The sequence below is a fragment of the Thunnus albacares genome, chromosome 14 (genome assembly GCF_914725855.1).
Source record: "Thunnus albacares chromosome 14, fThuAlb1.1, whole genome shotgun sequence".
Taxonomy (NCBI): Eukaryota; Metazoa; Chordata; class Actinopteri; order Scombriformes; family Scombridae; genus Thunnus; species Thunnus albacares.
Genome location: NC_058119.1, coordinates 20,911,807 through 20,935,850, shown reverse-complemented (window position 1 = coordinate 20,935,850; position 24,044 = coordinate 20,911,807). Strand labels below are relative to the sequence as shown.

At 41.4% G+C, this 24,044-nt stretch overlaps 1 protein-coding gene across 10 annotated transcripts in view; it reads right to left on the bottom strand.

Moving 5' to 3' along the window:
* Positions 1 to 24,044, bottom strand: part of akt3a (v-akt murine thymoma viral oncogene homolog 3a) — a 55,526-nt gene that overhangs the window by 7,342 nt on the left and 24,140 nt on the right. For 9 of the 10 annotated variants that reach the window (XR_006406989.1, XR_006406991.1, XR_006406987.1 and 6 more), the window contains 10 exons: positions 19,882 to 20,007; positions 15,570 to 15,681; positions 12,282 to 12,426; positions 11,118 to 11,249; positions 10,812 to 10,877; positions 9,720 to 9,788; positions 7,433 to 7,555; positions 6,477 to 6,605; positions 894 to 1,108; positions 226 to 313 (listed from right to left, as the gene is read on the bottom strand). Coding sequence is in view for 5 of the 10 variants with exons in the window: in XM_044371935.1 (XP_044227870.1) it covers positions 226 to 313; positions 894 to 1,108; positions 6,477 to 6,605; positions 7,433 to 7,555; positions 9,720 to 9,788; positions 10,812 to 10,877; positions 11,118 to 11,249; positions 12,282 to 12,426; positions 15,570 to 15,681; positions 19,882 to 20,007 (1,205 nt within the window). In the remaining 5 variants the exon portion in view is untranslated. Of the gene's footprint in view, positions 1 to 225; positions 314 to 893; positions 1,109 to 6,476; positions 6,606 to 7,432; positions 7,556 to 9,719; positions 9,789 to 10,811; positions 10,878 to 11,117; positions 11,250 to 12,281; positions 12,427 to 15,569; positions 15,682 to 16,660; positions 16,703 to 19,881; positions 20,008 to 24,044 lie in introns of those variants that run through there. The other variant, XM_044371939.1, reaches the window with a different exon arrangement.

Below are 24,044 nucleotides of genomic sequence, written 5' to 3'. Positions count from 1 at the left end.
GTTCTGATGCACTCATCATGTGTGTTCATGTGTGATATATGCACAGTTACATGAGTTAACCCTGATCCTCTGTATAATTACAATTCATCATAAAAATTAAAATTCACAAAGTTTTAACTTATGAAAATGCAGGAAGTTAAATAACTTAACTACAGATCTTTATGTTGAGATATTGGCACGGCACAGAGTGCAAACATATGACTGAACCGTCATGCTGCTCCACACCTTTTTATCATAGACATCCTGCCAGTCAATTCCAGAGAAGAAACTGTGTCTCATAATTTCTTTTGCATCATCTGGTCCTCCACCAAGCCTAGAAGAGAAGAGTGAGGAATGTTAATTATTATAAAACAATATTGAGAACAGAAGAAGCAACATTTGATTTGAACCAATAAGATAAACAGAAAGTGATCAAACGTAGATGTTTCCATCTTCATCGAGTATATTTTCAAGTATCACAACAGTTTCGTTCATATAAATAGATGCTGGATAAACTATCCAATCAGAGGGCCACAAATATTAGGTAAATTGGTGAATGAAACACCAAAAGAAACACATTGTAAAGAAGGCATTTTTTCCTCATACCATAAAAACATTTGAAACTCTGTGTGTATATGTTTAATATATGTAACAGTTGTGATGTTTGTTCATATCCCAGATGAAAATAAATATACCAGAAGGAAGCAAGACAGTGTATCTAACATTTTTCATTTTTATTCAGTTTTTTTTTTTTTTTTAATTTGCTTCCCCATTTTTCAAGGACATTTGACAAAATTACTAAAATTAATCCCTCTGTGTGTCCAAAGTGATTTTAAATGTAAGGGACAAAAACTCTCTGTGTGTATCTGCGTGAGACACACGCACAATTACCCACATTAACCCTTGACACACACCGTTTGTTGGGGTCTTTAATGAGCAGGCCGGACAGAAGGGACTTGGCGTCGGCAGACAGAGTGCGCGGGAACTTGATGTCCTCCATGAGGATGAGTTCAAACAGCTTCTCGTGGTCCTGGTTGTAGAAGGGCAGTCGGCCACACATCATCTCGTACGTCACCACCCCCAGACCCCACCAGTCTACCGCCCGGCCGTAGTCGTTGTCCTCCAGGACCTGAGGAGGATACAGAGACAGACACTTAGAGTTTCTTTAATTTCTGCTTCTTTTTTAAGGGGGCCATTTGTTTTATTGGACATCTGCTTTTATTCTGCATTTCTGCATTTATTTTATTAGACATTACAGACTGCCCAAGGTATTCAGTTAAGACACAGACAGATGAGCAAGGAAATACGGCAAAGGAGAGTCAATATGCCATTTTGCTCAAGGCATAAATAAAAGAAACAGTAAAAGCTGAAATGAATAGAAGTGGATGCAGAGATAACAAGGACTGAGGTGTAGATTGGAGTCTCCTCTTTCAATGCACACACACACACACATACGCACACAAACAGAGGCAAACATCATGGGATGGCAGGTCTTCAGAGGCCACTGTTACAGTAAGGGAGTCAGTGTGCTGGCGTGGCCCACCAGATGCCCCCTCTGGTCCCTGCCAGCTCTCTTTGGCACACTGATCCTTTCCTGGCAGGAACAGACAGGAACGTCCCTGGACGGAAAAGGCAGGAACAGCCCTCCACAGTCCAGCCTCCAAGCTGGCGAACACAGGTACTGTACTGTGAGACGTGTGCGTTTGTGGAGGAGAAAGACGACCCTCCTGTATCAAAGTCTTATACCTGGGCTGCCTTCCTATTTCTATTCCCTGCCTGCTCTCCTTGTGCTGTCCTCTCCATCCGGTCTTATCCTGCCTTCTCCATCCTCTAATCATGTCACTTGTTCCTTCTCTTTCATCCTTTCAGGTGCGTGTTTGCTCACCTCTGGAAGAGTGAGGAAGGCAGGAGGAGGAGGGAGGCAGACGCAAGAAGAGAGGTATTTCAGGTGCTGTTGAGGCCCACATTAACATAATAAGCTTATTAACATGTAACACCATGATGAGTGTAGATGTGTGCATGCGTGTGTGTTGTGTGTATGTCTGTGTGTGTGTGTGTGTGTGACTGACAGACAAACAGGCAGGGCTGGAGAGCAGCCAGAACAGCATATGTTGTACATCTCGCCAATAATAATAACATCTTCTCACTGTTAATAATGGACCAGGCAGGGTGGACATGAGCACAAGATAACAGACACAAATACACAAACATACATACACAAAATGTTTTTGACACAACCATTATAAAATCACATAAATATATATAGCGAGTGTTAAAATATCAATAGATTTGAAAATATACTGTACACAGAAGTAATATCTGCCATTAGTAACAGCAGAAGTATATACAAGGCTTTGGTTGAATAGAGACTTGTTTTTATCCAAACTGCAGACTGAAAATACATCACCAGAAAACACAAAAACACTCAAATGTAATGAAAAATGTACTGTTTTCTGAAATACAATCTAATATTTTAGTACTTGTGCTCCGATGTTCCAGATTTCAGGCACATGAACATTTCAATAGTTGTGTCAAAAGATGAGAAGGAGTTGGTTTGAGGTTATAAAACTTTTAAGTCGATCACTTTTAAACTGCCACTTTTATAGTGATGGATATCAATGAGTATGAAATTTAAAAATGAATCTGTGGGATATAACTTCTAATGAATCAATCTGATATAATGTAAGTAATATTGTCAGCAAAGAGTCATCAAACCATTAATAATAATTTTAAAAAGTATTTCATGTTATCTTTATACTGTAGATGAGGGACCCTGAATCTTTCAGCTGTCAATTCTGTGGGAGACTTGCTATAATATACCTAACAGTCAACACACAAAGATGAGGGGTTCTTAAGGTAGAGAGATCATTTTACTTGGCAGAAAATGATAATAAAATGCCAGATGAGGGTTCAGATGAGGTTCTGTTGTACACCCACAATTGTAAATCATGTTAAATGTAATGCACTGAGCCCAGGTGAGAAGAATCGCCAAACAGCTGCCTGCGAGTTTCCACAACAGCTCAATATGTCAGAAAGCTCGTCATTAACTGACTGAACTCACACACTCGACACTAAACTGCTAATGATGCAGGCGGCTGCTGCAGTGCCTGCAAGTCAACATGTTCGTGGAAATGAATAAGAGAGTTATGAGTGCTATTTTATGTGGGAATGTGTGTGTGTGTGTGTGTGTGTGTGTGTGTGTGTGCATTAAGCTGGTCACCCTGTTGGCATCTGCAGAGAAGAGCTGGGGGAACGAAGTCTGCCGCCAGCTCCAGATATACTATTGATTGGTACGGCTGGAGGGATAACACTGGCTTAGACTGCTGGGAGACTGTCAGAGACACACACACACAAACACACACACACACACACACACACACACACACACACACACACACACACACACACAGCAGATGGAATATTTATCCGTCCTCATCAAATTCATAAAGTTTTGAGAGTGCAGCAAACTAGGAGATGTTTGGTGTTGTTTCAGTCCCTGCAGCTAGAGGAGGGACACACGAACACACACACACACACACACACTGTGTGCAGTTTATGAAATTCAGAGGAGCTTACAAGGCTGTTTTCGATGCTGATCTACACGGCTGTGTGCGCTGTGTGCCGAGTCTTTGTACAAAAAAGGTACAGAAATGTATACAAATGCAAGCTGTCCAGTTGGATATGTATATGTATGCGCATGCAAGCGTGTGTGTGTGTCCTGGGACAGAAGAAAGTGGTGGCAGCTCGGTTGCAGGCAGGGAGCAGATTAATCCACACAGAGCCAGAATGCTGCCCCACAGCCTTAGGCATGGACGCATGGGAGTGTGTGTATGTGTGTGTGTATATTTTATAAAAAAGACAGGACAAATAAATAGGACAAGACAGAAGAAGTAACAAATGAAAATCAGCAGGAGGGAAGAGGAGAGAAGAGAAGAGAAGAGAAGAGAAGAGAAGAGAAGAGAAGAGAAGAGAAGAGAAGAGAAGAGAAGAGAAGAGAAGAGAAGAGAAGAGAAGAGAAGAGAAGAGAAGAGCTCAAATTAAAAGCAGCCATGAGGGATAAGGTCTTGTCCTGTCCTGGTCCCTGTTGGGGCAGCCATGTGGCAGCTCGATGCTGCTCACAGGACGGGGGCTTTGGCAGCCTGGACAGGACTAGATGGGACGGGCACACACAGCCTGTGGCTGTATCAGCCCAGATACCCAGCAGGCTACAGGGAACACAAACACACACATCTAACACACTGGGCACAGTGAACATACATTCACATATTGTTGGTGTCAAGCAGAGACCTTCTATCTCCAGTGTCATCATTTTGGAATTTGATTTATGCTGATATTTTTGCAGTGTTTTACTAATGGCTGACTGTGCCGCTATGTTTGTGAAATATTTACAGTTACAGTAAAAAAAAAAAAAAATCACAATGCCCAACATATACAACATTCAAACAAAATAAAAGCAAACACATACAAATAAATGGAAAAAGCCCAAATCTATCCCCGTCAACACTTTTAACAAAAAAATAGCCACAAGGAAATGTGTCAAACACAAAAAATAACACTCCCCATGTGTTCTCTGATCCTGCTCCATCCCTTCACAAGGACCTACACTGCTTATTGTTCATTAATCTCATGTTAATCTTTTTTTATTTTTGACTATCCTTGACACAAACAGTAACACCTCAATCTTATTCTTTACAGGTTCAGCTGAAGAATTATTCACTTTACAGCGTTGTGTTGCTGAAGCATCTATGTACGCGTTCCTTCAGGCACAGAGCAGACACAAACCCTCTTTATTCACTTCTTATCTGCCCTTTTCACTGACGGCAAACACAGGAACTGTCTGAATTTCACTCCTGTAACCCTGAAATATTTTCTCTCCCTTCTCATCTTCCTCTGTCTTCAACCCCCACCCCACCCCCCCTTTCTCTTTTTAATCCCGGCTACTTTGCATCTCTGTAACTTGGCTCCGAGCAAACTGTGTTATTTTTACACGCGGACGGGCGAGCAGAGCGTGCGGGCGGGCGAGTGGCGGCGGCGGTGGTGTAGATTTCCAGGTTTTTTCCGAGCACCTTCCTCCAACCTCGCCCATCTGCCGCCATCTGCCTCGCTTTAGCCCGCACTTTCTACTGCAATCACACACACAGCACACACGCGCGCGCACGCACACATACACATAAATGCACACAGACGCACATCCTGTGAAAAATAACCAACAGCCTCCAATCAGCTTTTGGCACGCAAAGGAAGGGACTCTAAAAAAAAGCACAAAATGCTGCGCCAAATTGTCCTCCATACTTTTTCAAGTGGGATATACACTATGCCTCTCCCCTCCTGCCTTCATCTCCACATCTCCATCGCTCTGTCTCCACCACCCACAGTCCTGCACCATTCTTGCCAGTTGATCTACTGGCCTTCGAGTGAAGCAGCGCTGATGGCTGGACAGCGGATGGCTGCAAAAAACTATTACAAGAATGTAGTTGTGTGTATGTGTTTGTCTAATTCAACCAACACCACCTTCATGCACATAAGCCCCATATTTATTGTTCACCACACTGTCCGCCTGTGAAATCTGGAGATGAAAATGTACATGCATTAATTTAATGCAGATATTAAAGGCACGGGCTTGTGAGAGAGTGCCTGGATCATCACTTCATGATTCAAAGATACGGGTATACTGAATGTGGTTTGTCTAGCGTTGAATGCAGCTCCTTCATCAAACTACCCAGAGTATGCCCATTTATCAAAGATCACTAATAATCCCAGTTGTTAAACTAATCAGCCGGAGCTGTTGTTAGATAAACAGGCGCTGTGCATTGGGAAACATGAGTCCCACAGTTCACAGGGGCTGTCCTAGTGGAACCCTGAGCGGTGCAAAAAATGCTGCCTAATGGATAGGCCGCCTGTGGATCCCACAGATGCTTTTATGTACTACAAAGCCTTAGTCAATCTGCTCATTTACAGAACTTAACATACAGTCCCTGAGATTCAATTCAATTGATGAATGCAATTTATAAAAGAGTCTGCATTCTGTTGGGGATTTTGTCGATTATATAAGTAGAGCTGAATGCCATATACGCAACACATCTATGCAGGTTCATGTTATTGTTGTACTATTTCACATCATTTTTGTTTTTTTGATTGACTAATATTTAGGTGATTGTCTAATGCTTTATAACTTACTAAACTGAAGATACATAGTGCTATATTTACCTGATGTATGGAACTATACTGTATTAAGAATTAAAGGTTATTCTATTGTTGCAGCTGTAACTTACTGCATATTTGGGCTACATAGTGTGGAGATCAAAGGAAAAAGACTGAAGGTGTGAAAATGAGGTAGAAAAACAGTTACTGTAAATTATTTTACAATATTGTGGAAGATGAAGACAAAGAATAAGAAAAGAATGAGGGTGCAGAGGTTCATGGCAGGAAAAACAGAGAAAAAAAAAGTAGAAATGAAAGAAATAAGACAAAAGACAAAAAGAAAACAGAAATGTTACCTCAGGTGCGAGGTACTCTGGCGTGCCACAGAAGGTCTTCATGGTAGCAGCGTCTGTGATGCCCTCTTTGCAGAGGCCAAAATCAGTGATCTTGATATGGCCATCTTTATCCAGCATCAGGTTCTCCAACTGGAGGATAAAAAATACACAGCAATTCATACAATGCGGCTTTCACCATCTGAATCTCAATAATCTGGTGAAATAAAAGAGAAAACTGTAATGCTGAGAATGCAGTTACATAAAGATGGGAACTGGCCTGAATTAATCACAAGAGCCTTTTGTCAGAGGTGCTGAATAATATTTAATTCTTACAATTTGTGACTGAGAATCAACACAATACTTGACTACTTTGTTAACTGACTAAAATACTGATTGTGTACTGTGGAGTCAAGGTTTTGCCACTGATTAGGAGAACAGAGGTAGAGTGATAAGGAAACCAGGCTGTATTACCCCACGTAGTGACAGGACACACTCTCAGACACACAAACTCTAAGCAGAGGAGGGAAATAAACTTCAGGCATATAGTGGAGCCACTCAACCTTTTAATTTTAATGGCTGAAGTGTTTTTCTCGCTCTCTGTCTGCTTTTTCTCCTTTCAGTTTTCTTGGCTGCTGTGAGCAGGGCTGGGGCCAAGGCTGCCAGGCAGACGCTCAGACAGAGCCATCTACCTCTCCTACCTCTGTGGCATCAGCACCCCCCCTCCCCCTCTCCCCTGCCTGCCACTGCCTCCCGCACTACTCTTCTTCTACTGTTTTATGTCTGTGTGAGCTTGTTCCTGTCCCTCTCTTTAATTACCACACATCCTGAGCCACTTGTCTCCTCGGAGAATGGATGAAAAAAAAATATTTTAAAAACTGTGGAAACACAAAAGGTGGGGGGGCTAAAAAAAAAAAAAAGTTTTCTAATCACTCTCATCCATGCCCTCCAACCAGCCTCCCCTCTCTGTTTCTGTTTACCTTGAGGTCCCGGTACACAATCTTGGCTGAATGCAGGTAGTCGAGAGCCGAGACGATCTCGGCACCGTAGAAGCGCGTGCGCTCCTCTGAGAACACCCGCTCTCTGGACAAATGGAAAAACAGCTGCGGGAGGAGGGAGGGAGGGAGAGAGAGAGAGAGAGAGAGAGAGAGAGAGAGAGAGCAGAGGAGAGGGTGAGTGGAAGAGGGAGAGAGAGAGAGAGAGAGAGAGAAGGAGAGAGAGGGCGGGGGAGAGAGAGGAGGGGGAGACAGCAGGGACGGCACAGCAATAATTACTGATTTATTGGAGGAAATTAGCACAACACAAACTGGCTGCCCGCACCATATTGAGATGATAGATAGCGGAGGGGAGGGTGAGCGTGTGGGGTGTGTGTGTGTGAGGGGTATGCGTGGAGAGGGGTGGGGTGGGGGAGTCTCGGAGGAGGGCGGGTGGAGGCACTCAGCAGCTGGCGCCTCATCTAGCAGCCCCCCTCACCACACACACTCACACACATACACACACACAAACTCACACACACATACCTCTTCCACGTTACCCTCTGGGCTAGGTTGGCACAGTGCTGGCGTGGAGTTCGGCGACGGGGGCCAAATCAAGGGTTTAATCAATACACCAGTCTAGTTAAAGACAGGCCGACCGCTGCTGCCGCCGTCGCCAACACTACTCCCCCCCTCCCATCCCAACTGCCTCCAGTGCAACACTCATTAGTGGCCTAACTGGCCTTGCCCCCTGAGTCTCCGTCTTCATTTACTTCATTCTCACATCCATCCCTTTCTGTTTTTGGCAAGAAACTCATTTTTATCCTTTAAAGAGTACACAACTCGTTTTTCTTTCTTAGGTGGCATGACCTCCCGTTTCTCCTCAGTCTTGCTTTTTTAAATCGCTCACCTCACATTTCTTCCATCTCTCCCTCTCTCTCTCTAACTCTCTCCCTTGCCATCAGTTGTCAAGTTGTCACTGCCACACAGCTACACATGTGGCACCAAAATGACACCAGCCTGCTGTGCCGCACCAGTCAAGTCGTACAAATTACCCATGAGGCCAAAGGGCACACATCTCCCCATTAATTGTTCAGGGAGGTTTGCATATGGCCGCTGGAGTGATGCTCACAGACCACCTTGCTCAAATGGTGTCCGTGTGTAACGTGTGTGTGTGGGGGGTGGGGGTGGGGGTGTGGTGAGAGGGGGTAACACGACAGGTGGGCCTTCATCAGTGTACTGGCAGCTGTGACTGTGGCAGGTTTGTAATGGGTTGTGTGTGTGTGTGCGCGTGTGGCATGTGTGGTCACAATTTGTCCGTTGAGGTAAAAATTTGCTGTGTGTGTTTGTCTAAGTATGTGTGTGTTTGCTGGTGTTTTCTGTGCATGTGTGTTGTCTGTGTGTGTGTTTGCTCAGGCCTGGCGTTGGCTGAACTGCCTAACTAACTGGGAGGGGAGCAGGTGACAGTTACACTGAGGGAATGAACCAAGATTGCAAAAACGGCCCGATTAAAAATCTGAGAAATGGAAAAGTGGGGGAATCCAAACTCATTTCGTCTCCGACTGTCATTCTGGCTATATCTGCCCCATAGGTGTGTTCATAAATAGACACAAGCAGGAGAGGGATGGAACGGAAAAGAGAGATGAGGAGGCAAGCGAGAGGCCAGTTGGTTGGCAAATTAACTGTGTTAGAAAGCTATTGAACAGTCTAACTTTAGTCACTTATTGAGTGTTTGCACGTTTTATCATTCCTCTGCTGCATTCCTGCCGTTGATTTCACTGCTCCAATTAGACTATTTTACATCAATGACACTTCTTTATGTAAAATATTGTGCATTCAGCTGTGAGAGACAGTTATAAACCAACAAATGTTTTGCAGAAAAGCTTTGAAATAGTATTCAAAACAACAATTTTACATTTTGAATCAAATATAGTTTTGTTTTACTTAAGGCCTGCATCTGCAGCAAAGGAAAGAGATACATTATCATATAAAACACATGTAACAATCCTGATAGGTAACTATTATTTAAATTAATATTTGAAGGATTTTTTGAAAGAAGATCCTAGGAATGTAAATTATGAAATACTGTAAATGTGTAACTATACCCAAGCTTCAACACATCTTTGAGCTGACAGTAGAATAAGTGGAGTGCCTAATCGCTGTCAGTTACTGTGGTAGACTTTTGGTTTAACTGGCTGTTGAAAGCAGTCACACAAAAATAGGTAACCACATACAGCACATCAGTCATGAAAGTATACGTGTGTGTGTATGTGTGTGCACGTGTGTGTCTTACCTCTCCTCCATTCACATACTCCATGACAAAACAGAGGCGGTCTTTAGTCTGGAATGAATACTTCAATGACTGAAACAAGAATCACACACACACACACACACACACAATGAGCGCACATACAAAAACACAGACACACCTTATGTACATAACTTAATGTATTCATGATCAAACATGATACCACTTTGTGGACAATTTGGCACTGGCAATATCAGTACTGTGTCTACATTGGAAAACTAATTTTTCATGATATAGTCCACTATTTTGTCCAGTTGTCCTGACTCAAATTACACAACAAAAGTAGCGTACAAATGATCGTTACCTATCAAGTGCTAATTACCATGACGTGTTTTCCGACACAACAGCTTCCTTTATTTCTGTTGCATTTTTTTTATTTTGCCAAATGATACATTATGTACTAGTCTTTTACATGCACTACCTATATAGCGGACAGTGAAGTGAACGAGTTAACAGTTTTGTACACAGCAAGAGTCTGGTCTCATTCTAGCTAAAACAGCAGAAGCAACAAAACGTGATCCTTCATAGCTTCAAACAGTTTATGTCTGTATTTGCTTATTCAAAGCAAGTGTGTGTGTGTGTGTGTGTGTGTGTGTGTGTGTGTGTGTGTGTGTATGTGTGTGTGTGTGTGTCTTCTTTTGACTGAAAAAGCAGCTAAACAAAAGAACAGTTGGTCTGAGCCTCTTTGTGGCTGCAGATGTGACAGGTGTAAACTCAGATGTGAACTGTAATTGCTCTCACAACAGTGTGTGTGTGAACATACATATACAGTGTGTGTGTGTGTGTGTGTCTGTTTCCAGGGAATGGTAGCATAAGGAGTGTGATAGAAATGAGCAGTGGCTGATGTGTAAATGTGTACATCAAAGAGAAAGTGCAAAGCTAACAGATGTGGCTGTTAATGTACAACAATTTGGTGTGTAACTCATAATTAGCCTCGAGAGACTCAGGTGTGTATGTATAGGATCAATATGCCATGTGCACACATGTGACATACACTCTTATAGATAATAGTACATTTCCATATGCACACATGTCTGAATCCAAACCATTTGTGCTTTGTGTGTGTAAGATACTTACGGTGAGAAAGGGGTGTCTGGTGTTTTTCAGTACTCTGCTTTCTGTGAGTGTGTGAGCCACTTCATCCTGTATATACAGCGATACGGCAAAAATATTTGAAATCAAACAACTCAATAAGAAGGCAGCTGAAGAGCACTCCATGAAATGCATTAAAATCTTCAGAAACTGATAGCTGATGATTCAAAAAATTAAATGGCCAGAAAAAAAGGCTTTAATGCCACAAACTTACGTATTATTTGGTCCATTTCAAATACAGTTAAAGGCACAAAGATTAACCAACAGATAAGCAGTCTGTGCCAGACTAACCTTGGCTATGATGACTTCTTTTTTAAGAATTTTCATGGCGTAGTATTTCCCGCTGGCCTTCTCTCGGACTAGAATCACTTTACCAAAGGTTCCCTTACCCAGTAGCTTCAGGTAGTCGAAGTCACTCATTGTCTGTGGGGGAGGGAAACAGGAAACATAAATATATTTAGCTCCGTTTGCCTCAAGTTGAATGGCTGATTGGTTATGGCCTCTAGAAGTTTTGTTGTCCTACATTACTAGCAGTGTAAGGGTGGGTATCGTTTGAAATACAATAGCTGAGCTTCAGTGCTAATAGCAAAACAATATAATTTTCCATACTGCTTTAAGGAATATAAAAAAAAAAATTCTATAAGACCCTTTATTCATTTAACAAAAGACGCCAAACTTATCTAAAGTCTAAACACAAGCAGCCATGAACTTAAATAAGATTCGTTTGCAAATAATGCCTTCGATTCTAACTTTCTGTTTCTGACATGAATACCCTAAAGCAAAATTACACCCCACATTACCTTTATATCATGGGGTGCAATAAACGGTGGAGCGTCCAGGAGCCTCTAGCTGCACTATAAACCAGTTGTTCCCTACCTTTTTTGCTTTTGACCCTTTAAAATGAAGCAAACTCTACCTGGGATCTCTCTTCACACATTGCATTGTCTACCAGTTGTGACCAATTAAATAAAAAAGGATTTATTTTCCTTCTTTTATTTTAAAAACATTTAAAGGCTTGAGGAGAAAAAAATCTGCAGTAATTCAGAAGAAATAAAACAAAAATTTGAGGAAGCCCAAGGTGGGAACCACTGTTATTGATAGCTTTGTTCAGTACATGTGTCTTCTATAAATTTTATCTAAGTCTAGCATTTGTGTTTGATACTACACGAACCAACCATTATAAACCTATTCTGCATGACTATTTTTACTTACTAGAGCACTGTAATTTGGAAAAAAACAATTTACACCCATGTTGTTTACAGGAGCTATTTCACAAATCTGTGTGTGAGGACGGTTTTGTTTTTGTTTTTTAAAATGCGAGCAGTCCAAGGTAATAACCCATTACATGGCAATGAACAGTAATAGTACAGCTGCATCCATTTTTGAATTGTGTGTGTGAGATTGAGTGTGTTCATACGTCCGTGTGCGTGCTTGCCTGTTGTTGTTCTGTGTTACCTTGCGTTTGTGGTGTGTGGTGGAGATGTCCATCTCCTCCTCGACCATGTTGTCAATGTTGGAGGTGGGGCTGCACTGAATCCTTTCCTCCTCTTGTCTCTGCAGCTTGTCAGCCACCATCTGGATGGCCTCTGTCCACTCATCTCTGGGTTTTCAACATACATACAAGATAAAGTTTAGGGACTCAGGTATAAGCTGATATCAAATTCTAGCCACTGCACCTGACACATGAAAACGACTGAGACATGATCCTTCATTTCCATTCCATGAAATTTAATATTCATGTTGTTTGCCTTTAACTAACTGAATCCATGCAGAAATTGAACATTTGAAGGTTAAAAACAAAGGTATCAAGGGACTATTGTATTACAGTAGATTATATTCTTGTTATTGCGCCCCTGTGCTGTCCATGTGGCTTTAAGTGCTGCCTAGTTTTGGTGAAACTTGAAATGCTGATCTGATGGAACAGCATAATACATACAGTACAGTACATATGGTACAGTAGATACAGGACGGTAATAGCACACTACACAGGTGTAAAATATGATACTGGTCACAGATTCTCCAATAAGATAACTAATGTACTTATTTAAATTGTTTTTTTAAGGCACTAAAATGTTTTCAATTAACATAAACACCTATTTGTTCAACAGAGAGGAAACATGGTCAACTAGAGAATTAACCAAATGAGCAATGATCATGGAGCAGAACTAATGCCTACCAGTCTGTGTATGTGTATGTGTGTGTGTGTGTGTGTGCGTGCGTGTGAGAGAGTGAACGAGTGTGTGCCTAAACGCACACCCATGCATTAGGGGAAACAATGCATTGTTGTTCGCTAACATTGTTCCTCCCCATTGACTTTCCATTAGCGGTGTTGTTCAACATCTGCTGAGAGAAACTGTGTGAGTTTGATTTTGTGTGTGTGTATGTGTGAGATCATCATCAGTAGCAGAAGGCCAGCCATGCATCAGGATGTGAAGACATGTTACTGTGTTTAACGATGATGAATATAATGGTTCATACACAGGGCCGAGCTTCCCTCTGCTCTGATAAACAAGAGAGGAGGTAGAAGAAGGAGAAGAAGAAGAAGAAGAACATAAGAAGAGAAAAGAACTAGAGGACCAAAAGATTAGACTACATTAGAGTAGAGCAGAGCTTAAACTTATACATATTTATTGTATAGAGCTTATACAACTACTTATTTATATTGTAAATTTGGTTAATTTCGTATTTATAATCAAGTTATTTATTAATAATATTTCTGCTTTTAAATGTAAAATGAAAATATGGTTTCCTCAGGACTAAACTGTATACAAGAACAATTCTCCTTTGAATTTTTTTCTCACTGATCTTCACTCAAACAGTGTTAATCCTGAGCCACATGCAGGGGTTACAGGATAGCAGAAAACACTGAAGAGCCCAAACAGAAGACTCTGGTGAAGCAAGTTGGGATTTACGAGTGTGCACTTTCAAATACACTTACCCAGTGTAAGCGGTGAGGAGATCATAATAATGAAACCTGTGTGACTCCCAAACGATCACCCCCGTAACTTTTGTTTTGTTTTGAGTTAGATGCCCATATGTTTCCTAGAGGGATCTGGAAGAACATCTATCTGAACCTAAACAGAGCAGTGTGTTTTTAAGATCTGAATCCCTTTCTACTGCAAAGACTTCTGAGCGTACCCTACACACTCCAAAACAAGGGCAAACTCAAGTTACACTCCATCTACAACAATGGAGCACTCAATTTGTGGCATCCATGATATGTATGTGTGTGTGTGTGTGTAAGTGTTTGCGTGTGTGAGTGTGCGTGTAGCTACATGAAAAGCAATGGGAACTCTCTCAAGGTCAGGCAGCAGATAAATGCTCTCTCTCTTTGTTAGAGTGTTTTGAGTATAATGAGTTTTTTTTGCTAATGAGAGATAATGGGCCTGCCTACAGTCGGGCGCCATGCCAACACGTGCCACCCTCTCTTCTCACGGCTGGGGCTGTGGTAGCTGGAGCCCTGCCAGCACTGGTACAGTACAACAGATACAGTAACACACACACACACACACAAACACACACAGGCAGAGACAGACAGTTGTGGCGCACACACCTAAACTTCAATGGTGCACACTCTTGTGTATGGTGACACAACTTGCGCACACTTTTACCATAAAACATACACACATCTGGAGCTCACAGTTGTCTACCTATACACTTGAATATTGTTTATACTTGACTTTATAAAATGATCAATGGAAAGTTATTCTTTTGTGTTAACTCTGAAATGTTTATTTGATTATCTGGACGCAAAACTCTTAGAAAGAAACATATAAGGCTGACAAAGTTGGACAGACAGCTGCAACACACACACACACACACGTACACACACACACACACACGCACAAACTCAAAGGATGCACAGAAGCATCTGTGGTCTTCTGGGCAAAGCTGTTCATTTTCTGGAGATAAACACCTCAGCTCCTCAGAAAGGAACTGAGCAGCTGGAGAATTTATGCCGATGCTACTTGAAAGGTCTCCTTTCCACTCTGTCTCTCCTCTCCCTTTCCCACACACACACACACACAAAACACAGTCGTTTTACAGTAGATACCCCCCTCAGACATACCTCTGCCCTTGATGATACTTTTACCCACATCATTTTAAATCAATGTTTAGTCTGGTGTCATTGTCATTTAAAAGCTTTTAAGTCAAGTTTGGCACATTTATTTGTTTTTCTTTCTTTTACTTGAATAGAACTGGTTCATAATCTTTTGTTATTTTTCTTGCATGTACTAAGTTTTTAATTTGAGCTGAAATGGAAATACAGTAAGTTTAACAACCTCCAACTAAAGTGTGATTTCAAAAATGCCTCCTGAAGTATTTGACTTGTCATAACTGTCAGCTTTTAACTGAGTTTAAATGCAAATTTTTCAATCAAACTGCTGCTGTGAGAGAAATGTCAGATGATCTACAGTAATAAAGGCAATACGCATTCAATAACTTGTTTTGTCTGGGGTCTATTTGTCCAGGAGCATCACAGCTCTAAGAAGCTACATAAAAAGTTTCTTTCTCACATCTGGCTTTAAAGAAAGCTCCAGCTGTACAATATTAGAAGTATCTAACTTTGAATAAAGCCAGATTCAACCTGATATATTTGATTAGAGCTTTCATTAGATGGATTCAGGTAGCCACTTTCACAAAGGGAAGACACTGCTAGACATCCTCTTTGTCCTCTGACCAACAACAACTGCAGGATGCTGTAAAAAAGTGAGTTTTTGGGGAATTCGAGTGCAGGCTGACCTCTCATCAGGCGTGTCCACGTGGAAGGTCCTCTCGATGACCGTGGTCCACTGGAGGCAGCGTATAATGAAGGTGTTTGGCTTCGGCCTCTCCGTCTTCATCAACTGACATTCTGCAACAGACAGTCAGAGGGACAATGCTGTCTTTTCAGTACAGTTAAACAAGTATAAATGTCTGTGCATTGAACGGCAAAAAATTGAAAAAAAAAAACATAACTTGGAAGAGTTTCTAACTGTACATAGAATAAGATTAAGATCTGGTAAGAGTGCATTTAGTTACTTTAGTTACTTGTTTTTTTCTCTTCTTTTTTATTTGTTTTATTGCATTGTACTTTTTTTCCTTGCTCTTGTTCTGTATTTATTAAATCTTCTCTACATGCTGTATGCATTTTAATGTAAATATAAATAAAATGATCATGTCCTGTCTTGGGCAAAGATGCACAACTTCTATTTGAAAAAATCTACGCAAACACAATTAATTCCCCTTAAACTATAGCAACAATAGGAAAATAATGCAGGCCACTACATATTGAAAGTTTGCGTATTTTTAGATACAGTTGTTTGGAGGTGAAGAAACCAGAGAAATTCATGTTGAATATCAAGTTGCTGTTAACTGAATCATTAAAAAAAAGATACAGCTTGTCTTTGAATTTGGTTGTTTAAAAACAGGTAAAAACTTCAGCCACGCATGATTCAAATAAAGGTGCTTTCCTGTGCCAAGGGATATTATGTGTTGCAGCACATACGCATCTGGCAGAATATCCGAAGAGACACATTTCTGTGAAAATGGGCAATACAGTAGGCCATTATTACACAAATGCGTAATACAGTACACAAGCGCAGAAACGTACGCACACATAGCCAGATGGGGCTGTGAGCTCGCTGTGGGAAAGAATGCATCTTCATTGTCCCTCAGCAGTCTCAGTGGTTATTGGGGACAAGAGCTGATGTAAAAGAGCATAATGATCCATCTTCTGTCCTCTCATCTCCCCTACTATCTCCTCTTCCTTTTTATACTACATATATCACCCTCCATTTACCTCTCCTGTTTTCCCTTCCCCTCCCTTTTGTCTGCTGTCATTCTCTCCTCACCTTCTCTCCTGCCCTCATCTCTCCTCGACTCCTTCCTTCTCCTCTGCCTTCCTCTCCTTTCCTCCCACTGTCTCACCTCCCATCCTCAGCTATCCCTTACTCCAATTACGTTCTGTTTAAGTGTGGCACAGCACAGCACGTCATGGCTCAGCCTAAATATAGACAGGAAGGTTAATGACAATAGCACTCAGGTCGTACACACACAGTTTCAATGTAAATTCACACACACAGACACACACACACACACATACACACAAAGAAGTTACTACCTGACTCGTGAACATGGCCTGCTGTGCTGCCAGAAAACAAGGTCATGCTATGTTCGATGCCAAAAAACACTCACGCCCTCGCATGGACAGACACTCACACACACCTACACATGCGCATGTAAAAAGTGATATTGAAGTTTGAATGTTAGCTGAAATTGGGTTGTTTGCCACAGCAGGCAATTGTGAAATCTGTGTAGCAGTTTAGTGGGTGTATGTGAGTGCATGCATCAGTGTGTGTGTGTGCGTGCATGCGTCTGGCGTGCGTGCGTGCATGTGTGACAGCCTTGTATGTATGAGTCCCTCTGCAGGGAACAGGCCTGTACCATCTCTGTTCCATCTGACCACTTCTGTTGTTCACGCACACACATAAACACACGCACGGGCACACACAAATAAACAAACATGTACACACACACACACACACGCCACCTGGCCTCCCAGCTTTGGGCAACAGATGTGGCAGTGCCAGTGCTGTGCCAAGCAGCCGGGGCCGGATGTATGGCCTGGCTTGTCCTCCTCACAAACTCTTTTCCTCTCCCCCTTTTCCTCGTTCTCCAATCCAGTCTTCGTCTCCTCCTCCCTGTCTGTTCAGAGCTGATGGTCCTCCTTTCCTCCCTCATCTTCCCTTCCACTCCCCCGTATCCATCCACAAAAGCCTCAACCTCCAATCCCTCTATCTCTCTCTCCATCTCTCATCCGTTGCTCTGCACCCTAATCATCCTTCCATCTCTGTCCTCTCTCTTCTTCCTCTCTCCTCCCCACGTCTCCAATTTTCTCTTCCTCTGCCCCCACCGATCGACTCCCATCGCTCATTCCCTGTACTTGTCCTCCCTTCCGGACTTCTATCTTTCTTTCTCCTCCTTCTTCCTTCAATGTACCATTCTTTATCATTTTCTCGGAGGTATCAGCTTGTATTCTACCATTCGTCATCATTTTCTTTTCAGTTTCATCCTCATCTCGCATCTATTTTCCCGTACTGTCCTCTGCCTCTCCTATCGTCTCGTCCATCGCCAATCTCTACTTCTCTGCTCTGCAGATATTTCACATTGTGCTCCTCCAAACCCTTTTCAACTGAAAGACCTGATGAGATTTAACTGACTAAACCTATAAAGTTTAATTTTTATTATACATTAAACAGAAGACAATGGTTAATAGCATGTGATTAATCTAATATCCTGTGGAGTAGTAACATTGGTTTCCATAGATACTGGACATGCATATACATGTCATCTGCATCAGGCCTTGTGCCAAGAAGTGAAACACCAGCTTAGCACCTATCAGATTATGTTAAATGTCCACTGATCTATGAACATGAAATAATGAGTAAACAACTACTGTACATCAACATGCATCCATTTATTTATTATGACATTAGACATCATTAGACATATGCTGCATATATGTAAAATGTTTTATCTGTTTAATCCTGTGGCAACTGTGGATCCACCAATAATCTGGTTGTATTTTTGCTTTAATCTTTCTAGAAAACCAATAACTAGATAATCCTGTGTCATTCACCAAAGTAATATTTCCATAATTAAGCACTTTAAAAAATGTCTTTATCTCATTTTAACTTGTTTATTGTAATTGGTCTGGTCTAACCCAAAAACAATCTCCTGCCTCCTGCTGCTGATTTTAGGCTTCTAACTACTGTAACTCTAAGTGACCAGACCACATTATACTCTGTCTTTTATTGATTATATTTAAAGCAAAACTATTTTGTTGTATGCTTTTATTTTCGTCTTGTCTTTCATCCTTTGTTTGCTTGTTTGTTTTACTCTTATTTTATTTTATCTGATATAATGTACTTTTTAAAATTGTTTTTATTAAAGAAGAAATGTTAAAGAAATTTATTATCTGATTGACATGTTTACCCAATACTAGAAGAGACAGTATCATACTTTTTAAGAGTAATAATCACCAGTGTGAATACTACACATAAACACATTCATTTTATAAATCATTTCTAAGTAGCAAAAAATACAACTGTGATGTACTGGCTCGACCAGCTTTACTGTCTTTAATGTAATGAGTAATAATTGATTATAATTGAAACGGTTTAGTGTCTTAACCTTTGTCAAGGTAAAAGTGATTGTGTAAATTAGTAGTAAGCCAATTTTCACTTCTGTCCACTGCCAGATTATGGGACACAGGGAATCTAGGTGAAACGTCAGGGCCAATGTGACAACAGACTCTATTATAAAGCTAAAATACCTGGAAAGCAGGCACAAAGTTTGACTACCATTCTGCATTTACTGTATGAACAATGGGAGGTGATGTGGTGGTAATGAGAATGAGAGACATTAAAATCAATCTTGTTAACTCTTTAGCTGGGTAATTACACATGTCAACAACGCTGTGGAGCTTGTTAACCAGGTGCAGACAGATGATTTACTGATAAATGGTTAATTAGGTCCCTCAGTGAATTGTGTAAAGCATAGCAACGCTGTGAAGACTGATGACTGACTGACTGATGTTTTGACGCACCATGAGTGATACTGATGCAATAACTGTTGTACCATTTCACTATTGCGCTGTACTGTATGATGAAACCACAAGAACATTTCAGCAACACCTCATAGCAATTTACATGACATAGGTGATTGGCATTTAAAAAATATTGAAACACAAATCAATTAGAGAATATCGGTTACTATATGGCATAGTGTGAGGAGACTGTCCTTCAACTGGAGGACTTGCTGAGGTATTCTTTAGCTAGATTGATTACAGATCACCTCTAGGGGTGCTGTTCTAAACTGTTTTAGGAAGAAATGACTACATAGGAAAAATATCCTGCTTCTTAGACACACTGCTTCCACTCTTTCTGTATACCTGTTGGGATGAATACAGTAGGTTCTTTGCATTATATGTCATGCCTGTTTGGTACATCAGAAATGTAAAAAAAATGCATCCTTCAGATAGGATTTGATATTTGTATGACAGGTAACATACTTGCTACAGAGAAGTTATTTAGGGGGTAGGGAAGGTCTGCGTCCTGAGGTTTCTCTTTGTAGCCGATGAAAGAGCCGTCTGTCTTCAACAGGAAGTAACGCGGTCGCCAGTTCTTTATGTATTCACCTGGAGTGGAAGATGGACACAAAGAGAGAAAGAAGGAGAACATTTGAGTAAAAGATGTGAAATTATACACTTGATACAGACACAACTAAATTCAGAGGTCAACAGTGATGATGATGGCAATATTGCACTTGGGGGTAAAGATGATTATGATGATCAAGATAATATACAGAAAGTATTAATAGCGATAATGATTATGGTGATGATTTTAAATACAGATTTTATTCCCTAGACAGATAAGAGCCTGTCTGTTCAGCCTGACTGACTCTGACTCTCATCTGTCCAAATGATATCATACACATATACACACTATATACACACACACGCACACACACATACACTGCATCTCTATGACTCCCACATTGCCTGCCAGATTCAGATCAGATTATCATGTAAAAAATGACAAAAACATGTTTACCAGCACAACACTCAAACTAACCATGCCAGAAACATCATCTGGCTGATACATGGGCAGGTGTCGAGGTGATGACCCCTCTACCAAACACACATACTCACACACACACACGCAAGTATACCGCACACACATATACACACAAACACACATATGAACCCACAATTTAAACACACACATATACACAAACCACCGGTCGCCATCAAAGAAGGAAGAGGAGCTGAGGGATGAGATGAGATGAGACGTAATGATGAGATGAGACAAAATAAGATTACACATGGAGAATAACCCTTCTTAGACTGAAGCAACAAATAACAACATCTGCTGAGCAGCTGGTGGCAGAGTATTACCCAACTGGCTGGCACAGACTGGCACTAAGGTGGCACCACAGCTTTATCAGATGACCCGCTGCAGGATTACACGAGTGTCAAACATTTCCACACCACAGAGGAGGATAACACTTACTGGAAACAGCATGGATACGCACATGGATTTAAGTACACACGTGTGCAGAATCAGATTCACACATAGTTGGACAAGTACAATGAGTATGAATACGGGGAGGGAACCGCGCGCACACATGCACGAGCGCACAGAATACACGGCTAAAGAAATACTGACACTCCGCTCTGATGAAAGAAAGTGACAATCTCGACACTTTCCGAAGCGAGGAGCTGTGTAGACATTTCACTTTCTCTTTTCAAACAACAGATATAAAAACTACAGAAATATACAAATGTTCCCTGCTTCTCAACCCATTTTAGTCATTCCTTGACATGCACACATGTGAGCACACACACACACACACATATACACACACTTACACTCCATGAAGACTAATAGACAAAGATGTAATTTGTGCACACACTCACAAACAAACTCATACACAACACATATCACACGAAGCTCGGTAACAACTTTGATTACCTTTTTTAGGCTAATTCGTTGGGAGAGAAGAATAGGCAGCATGTGTATGTGTGTGTGTGTGTGTGTTCTATTTGTGACATCCATTTAAAGCTGAAATGACAGCAGGCCGTGCTCGTTAACACGTCGCAGAAAAACACCTGCTCCGCCGAAGGGACCATGCGACTCTGGGCCCTGCCAGTACCTCTGGGTGCTGCTGGTGGTGGAGGTGTGTGTGTGTGTGTATGTGTATGTGTATGTGTATGTGTGTGTGTGTGTGTGTGTGTGTGTGTGTGTGTGGTGTGGGGGTAGCGGCTGATTTGAACCACCGCACAGGGACACAGAGAGACACAGATATAGACAGATAAGAAAATGCTGTTGGGTGCCAGTGCGTCATCAGGATTACCAAATCACACCTCTCCTCTCGTCTCCTCTCTCAGTCTCTATTTTTCTCTTTTTCGCAAATCCACCCACTCTTCCCCCACCTCCCCCTATTTCCTTCCTTCTCCTGTTCTTTCAGAAACAAAAGCATATTCTTTGGATCACTTGCTACTGATAAACAGAGTGCTGCGAGAGGGGCTGAATGGGAGATGGCATGGAGAAAGGCACAGGGAAGAGAGAGGAAAAGAGATGGTGGGGAAGGGGGTGTTAAAGGAGCAAGAAGAGAATTTCTCGTCAATTGACCAAACCAATATCATATTATAAAACTGGGGATCAGATTTGCAATTATATTTAATCAACTCAGTTCATTTTGATGTGTTTTGTTGGTTTTTGTTTCCCTGGAGAGAGAATAAAAGCCAGAAAAACCTCTTTCATTTCAAGTGAACTAACCAAACCCCATGTATTTTTGTGTTTTATGTACAATATAATGTACCTAATATAATGCAACCTGATAAAATAACCTTGCAATGAAAACTTTACTATAATTATACTGTTCATATTTTGTAGAGATTGTGGCACTAAGGTGATGTTTCAACTTTTTGGAAATATTTGAGGATATAGTTTGTGTTGTTGTTGAACTTTATTATTATTGTTATCATTAAGAGGTGTACAGGTGTTTCTATTACTGTTCTCTTGTAGGTTCCCATCAAACAAAAATTTGCAGAAATTAACAGTTTCCAGCTGTGAGGTCAAAAAGCATTGATGGAAGAAACTAGACATCTGGAAAAGAGAAACTTCAAACTAAATGGGAGAGAGAGAGAGATCGACTGACTGACAGAACGGAAGAGGATAAAGACAAAGTTAAACTGATAAAACTGTTATAAACTGGCAGTGATGACTGGCTTGCTGGTCCAAGTCCAGTCATTTCTCTGAGTCAGTTTCTAGATGAAGTGTCCAACCAATGGACGCCTGTGGCTGGCCACTTCATCACTCAGCTGTCCAGTACAACTGAAAACATTTAAGCAATCCTGCTGGCTGGACCTAGACAGTGTATATAAATGTGTGTGTGTGTGTACATGTCCACTGGGGGGCGGGGGAGGGAGCAGCCAGGGGTGGCACAGACGGAGAGAGGAGATGGACAGTTGTCCACACACGGCGTTCCAAACAAACACAGGCACACGCTCGCACATACACGCGCCCGCACACACACACACACACACACTAACACAATTCTGTTTCCATCGTTCCAATTCTCCGAATGATCCAATGGTGTTCTGTCAAGCAATCCCGTCTTGGCCCTGCCTGTAATGAGTCCAGCGAGCTCTCCCACTCTGGACAGCTTGTCTGGGGAGCCACATATCTCTAGTTTGGACTGCTGGAGAAAACAGAACAGCCGGTCTCCTTCCCACACCATCTCTCTCGGACTCCTCACTTCAGTCTCATTTAGGTTTCTGCACAACTTTACTTTTCCCTTAAGGCCAATTAGTAAATACTACACTATACAGTGCTTAAGACAACAGGAGTCTCTTGTTTCTTTTTAGAACTACAGGATATCAGTAATACAGGAGAATGTGGGTGATCTGAAAGATCTAAGGAACAGAGAATGTTTCAGAAGATAAGATAAACATTTTTGTAGTCTATTTAAATTCCTGACTTAAATTTGTTCAAAACACAGAACAGTTCTAAAGTGCGAGTCCTCCAGCTAATTTGATGTCTTAATTGGATGTACAGGATATTTTTCTTAATTTTTCCTGTTCCTCTTTCCTTTTCTTGGTTGGAAATGATAAGCCTAAATAGCATTGTAACTCTGATTCAGAAAGGTCTAAAATACATACAAACAACCACATCCACTGTATTTGTCTTAGTCAAATGTTTGACTAACAAGGGACTGTTGTAAACAAAAACAGATGGGGTAAATGTGGCAAACTTTCCCCCACTTGTCTGCCCCTCAAGACCTATTACTTTCAGCCTTTTTGAGCCCGTAACTAAGGATTAAAAACTAAATTGGACTTTTTAAAAGTCATTTTAGAATTTCTAGGATTAATAAATCTTGTTGGCACATCCTCCAGTTGCAGCTTTTGGTTTTGCAGTTAGAGGCACAGATGAATCAGCTGTGACTGTGTCCATTCCAAGCTTTCTGATTGGACAATTACAACAACGCACTGACTAACTGTCACTCAATTAGGGGACTGATTAACTATTCATTTCAGGACAGAGGGGGGGGGAAGGGAGAAATGCAGAAATGAAAAATAGGAGACAGGTACAAATGGTATGGCTGAACTTCAGCCAGCAAAACAGAAATGAGGCACACAAACTTGCACAAACTCTCCAGTCTCGCTCGATC